Source organism: Setaria viridis, chromosome 5, assembly GCF_005286985.2.
Source record: "Setaria viridis chromosome 5, Setaria_viridis_v4.0, whole genome shotgun sequence".
Taxonomy (NCBI): domain Eukaryota; kingdom Viridiplantae; phylum Streptophyta; class Magnoliopsida; order Poales; family Poaceae; genus Setaria; species Setaria viridis.
The window spans coordinates 23,257,736-23,262,707 of record NC_048267.2 but is presented as its reverse complement, the minus strand read 5'-3'; the positions used below and the strand labels follow the sequence as shown (position 1 = coordinate 23,262,707).

At 49.9% G+C, this 4,972-nt stretch overlaps 1 protein-coding gene across 1 annotated transcript; it reads right to left on the bottom strand.

Annotated features, from left to right (window-relative positions):
• Positions 1-3,100: 3,100 nt before the first annotated feature.
• Positions 3,101-4,972, bottom strand: LOC117855378 (3-ketoacyl-CoA synthase 6). The gene has a single exon (XM_034737720.2). The coding sequence runs from the start codon at positions 4,726-4,728 to the stop codon at positions 3,244-3,246; it is 1,485 nt and encodes a 494-aa protein (XP_034593611.1). The 5' UTR covers positions 4,729-4,972; the 3' UTR covers positions 3,101-3,243.

Sequence of the window (4,972 nt, the reverse complement as noted above, 5' to 3'; positions counted from 1 at the left end):
ATAATAAATACGAGAATGAAATGAAAAAAATATTAGACAGGGGATAAGGGGAAGACTAGAAGAAATATAAAAAGAAGAAGCATCCAGTACTGGTGGCTTTACAGCACTCACTTACTTAGTCCATAGGAAATGAGCAAGAAATAAGAATAAATAAATAAAAATAAACTCAACCTAGAGAAGAAATATACACAAGAGTATTAGAAATAAAAATAAAAAATAAATTAGTAAGGCATAGAAAAAAATGAAAGAGTATTTTCTCACTTGTTGAAAAGAACAAAAACAATAAGAAAGAAAAAAATCAGGATATGGATCGGAACTATAATTATGTGAGGAAATAATGACAATAGCCACAAATGAAGCAGTAGCGTGGTGGTAGTGAAACCACACGGTATGGTAGTGAAACCTCCTTTCCATTTATCTTGCGCTATTTTTCCTGGCTTTCACAGCTGGGCCGTGCATGGCTTGCACCGGTCCATGATCCTGCTGCGGCACCAGCAGCAATTGCACGCGGGCCAAATTGTGCAGTCATGATGGACAACTCGCGCGAAACGGCCGAAAAGAAATGCATGCGGGCCAAATTGGGCTTTCATTCCACGGCCCACGCGCGTCCCTCTGTCGGGCTTCAAGCAACACGCGATGATTGATCGCGTATTGCGATGTATAATCAATCGTATAATCGTCCGAGCAACCTATATAAATTTCGGAAGTTTTTTTCTCTTTGTGCACGCAAATACCATCTGTAGGATGCATCTTCACCCCTCCTCAACCCTAACTGCCTCCAGTACGCCGCCGTCCCTGAGCTCGACGGTGGCCCAACGCCCGCGCCGGCAGCGAGCGCCGCCGCCCCCGGGCACGCCGCCATCCGCTTTGCCCGTGTTCTGCCGTGCTTAAGGAAGAAGATAAGCAAAAATTGGAATGCTGAAATTTGTTTGTCCAAATGTTGAACCTTGTTTTTTCAAATGTTGAAATTGATATTGAAAAATATTGAATGTTGTATTTTTCTTACAAAATGTTGACCTCAGTTTTAAAAAATGTTAAATCTAGTATTTTTTTAATGTTGATTTGACTTTTTAAAAATGTTGAATATGATTTGTTGATATGTTGAATTAGTTTGTTAAAATGTTGATTTGGATTTTTAATTAGGTCTAATGGGCTTCATAGTTGTGAGGCTTAACGCTTAATTGGGTTCCGGTAGTCGCGTGGGAGCTCCTTTTCCCGTGCTTATTTGGTGACCATGGCCTCAGTCTCCGTAATCATGTGCCCAGTTCCGAACTGCATGGCCACATTAACACCCCTCATACATGCGCAACCTCAGCATGCAGCTGTTCCAGCGCAGGTCCCATGCTACTTGTATACACAATAACAACATCTCTGTCCTCTGATCACAAAACCTCATCCAATCAAGGCCGTAGCCTGTTGGAATGCGCCATCTTCTGTGTTAAGTGCATCTTCCTCTGGTTTCTCCCATCTGAGTAGTCTGGGACTTCTTTTACTCTGTTCCACCGCAGCCAGTTTCATGAAGTCGGTAGTCTCCAAACTGACAATAACGAATGCAAGTTCAGAGGTCGTCCTCTTCTCGCCTTCCCTGATCTAGTGGTTCTGTTCCTCTCAGACGACCAATGCCACAGCCCAATTACAAGTTTTATGGGTACTCCCTCCAGCAGCAAAAGTATTTTCCGTACCACTATCTCTCTCAGCGACTGCTTTGCTGCAAATTCAGTTCTCAAGGCTTCCATCTCCATCTCCCTTCAGAAACGCTTTATACATTTGCACTTGAAAATAGGTGTTCCCCATTATTCTCGCCCATCCTGAAGACCACACACTTTGACCTCTTAGTGCTAAATTAGCTCGCAGGGCCAAGCTATTATGAGCTAATCTCCATATAAAATGTCTGTACTTGCCTGGGCACTTTAACTCCCATGTATGTTTCCAGTGATCTTCGACTTTGCACCTGCACTAGCACAGCCACTGCCATGCCTGCTGTTACAATAAAAGTCATAACAAAACACTCTATAAGCTGACTTCACATATAATGAGCCCTAGGGAATATAATGTTTTTACATCCTCCTCCAAAAAATTCCAAGTCTCTCTAACCGGATCACGATCATCAGTTCAGATATATAGATGTAAAGAATATTTGGACCCTCCGGAGTTCTTGGGCCCCTGTTTACTACAAATGGAACCCATGGATCATGCCAAATTCTAATATTATCACCGTCACCAATTCCCAATTCTCCAAATTACCCCGTTCCTAAGGAGAACTGCACCCGTACACCTGTTCTAAAAAATTGCACGAATCCTAAAGCAACCCCGTATTTAAAAACTGTTTTCTTAATTATTTTCCTACCGAATCTCATCTGGGCCGACCATAGCAGCGCCCACCCCAGCCCATGAACAGTCAAAACGACGAGTAGGAGTTAGGCCCAGACGTGATTTAGTGGAAAAGTCAAGGGAAAAAAAAAAGGTAGCAGCCTCCTTTTCCGCAATCCAACTACCATATTAGGAGAGTTGATAAAAATATTGCTCCAGCAGTCTCCCTTTACGTTTCCTTTTTCCAATAATTATTGAGACAACCCAATAATTCACCCCAACTCTCCCTAAATAAAGGAGGAGGTTGTGACTCTCCCAATACAGTAGTTGGTTTGGGATGAGATTATTAGAAGACTGCAAAAGCAACTCTCCCAAAACGATGAAAGTAATATTGAGATATCCCTACTAGTTATTGAGAAACATTTATTGGGAACTGTTGGAAATGCTCTAAAGCTCTAAAGCAGGTGCAATGGAGCAGTTCTCGTAGCTCAAAGCCTTACTATATACCATGTACTCCCTCCATTCCAAATCGTAGGTCATTTTGACTTTTCTAGGTTCATATTAAAAAAAAGCTAAAACGACCTGCAATTTGGAACAAAAAAGCTAAAACGACCTGCAATTTGGAACGGAAGGAGCAGTAGATTTTGCATTCAACACATCACCATCTGGATAGTACTTTTGCTCCTAATAGTTAGAACTGTAAAATACGATTTGGGTTTAATAAATTTTCTAAAGAAAACATAGATTCCAAATATTGCGGATCAACATAGCAGATGTTTTAAGAAATCAATAGCCAAAGCTGCACAATGCAAAATCAGTATGCATTTGGAAGCCAAATTAATATAGAGTAGTCGTTCTCCTACATAGCAAGCACATTATGCGCGTGACACAAACACACTCATCGATCTAGCACCTGTTGAATACCGTTCTTAATTAGATTATTCCCTTTCCCTCTACGACTTTAGGGAGCTGCACCGGGTAGCGATGGATGCAGTCGGCCCACGGCCCGTCGGCGTCGGCGGCCGGCATGACGCACTCCCACGCCACGCTGTTGCACTCGAAGCCGGCGCCGAAGGAGATCATCCACACCCGGTCGCCCTTCTTCATCATTCCCTTGGCCTCGATGTACGCCAGCTCGTACAGCACCGAGCTGCTCGACGTGTTGCCGAACCGGTGCAGCGTCATCCGCGACGCCTCCGCGTCCTCGTCGGAGAGGCCGAGGCCTCGCTGCACCTCGTCGATCACCCCGCGCCCGCCGGCGTGGATGCAGAAGTGCTCGAACGCCGTGCGGAAGTCCGGGCGGTACAGCCTCACCTTGCTGCCGAGCCGGCTCAGGAGCTTCCGCTTCAGGAGGGAGAGAGCGACAAGGAGCTTCTCGGAGGCCGGCAGGACGAGAGGCCCCAAGGCCACGATGTTGCTTTTGAGGGTCTGGCCGGCGGTGGCCACGAGGTCCTTGGAGAGACGGATCCCCATGTTGCCCTCGTCGTCCTCCTCCTGGAACACGCAGCGGTAGCCGGCGTCTCCCGCGGCGGCCACGGTTCGCACCGCGCGGGCGAGCCGGAACCGGGCGCGTTCCGGGGAGTTGGACATGATCATGGCGGCGGCGCCCATGCGGAAGAGGACGTTGGGAAGCAGCATCTCGCGCTCCCTGCCGACGTAGTACTGCGATGAGAGGATCTCCGTGGACACGATGAGGACGTGTGTGCCCGGCGGCGCCACCTCCAGGAGGTTCCTGGCGAGGCCAACGGAGACGAGCCCCGCGCTGCACCCCATCCCGGACAGGTTCACGGTCCGCACGTCGTCGCGCAGCTTGTACCTGCTGACGACCATGTCCGCGAACACCGGCGTGGGCGTGAAGATGCTGCAGTTGACGACCACCACGTCGATCTCCCCGGGCTCCACGGCCGTCCTGGCGAACACGTTGTCGACAGCGGAGAAGATGACCAGCTCGGCCTCGTCCCGGGAGGCCTCGACGCTGCGGTCCGGGGGCACGTAGTGGTAGGCGTACGGCACGCAGGTCTCCTCGCCGATCCCAGACCGCAGCAGCAGCCGCCGCCCCCAGGCGAAGTCCTCCTCGTCGACCAGGTACGGCATGAGGCGCACGTGCTCCAGGCACGTGGCGAACGGCGCCCGGAACCACGACTTGGGCCGGAAGCAGCCGTACTCGACGAAGTACACGTCCCGTGGCCGGCGCAGGCGTCTCAGCCTGGCAAGGGCGGCCGCCAGGATCGCCGCCGCGAGGGCGTGGACTGGCCGCACCGCGCGCACCCGGCCAGCAAGGCCAGAGATGCTGATGGGCCACGCCGTCCAGAGCGCAGCGGCGACAGAAACCGCTGCGACGACGGCGAGGAAGTTGTTGACGACGAGCTTGTACGATGCCTTTAGCACCTTGGCCTTAGCAGACGAGACCGGCGCCATTGCCTGCCCGTGCTATGCCTACGTTTGTGCCAATGGAAACTTTGGACGCGCGTGCAGTGTGAGAGTGTTGAAGAAATGAAGAACTAACGCGTGTCTTGTCGTGCTCATTTAAGGGCGGCGAGTGCACGGCGTTCTCGCTTTGCTGTGTATTGTTTGAGATGGCGATGTCGCCAGATCTCGGGCGTAAATGCATGTAGGCCAGCTCAAGCGAGGCATCGATTGAAATCGCTTGCAATGGGCGCCA

Coding starts and splice junctions, on each gene's coding strand:
- LOC117855378 (XM_034737720.2), bottom strand. CDS start 4,728: ATGGCGCCGGTCTCGTCTGCTAAGGCCAAGGTGCTAAAGGCATCGTAC.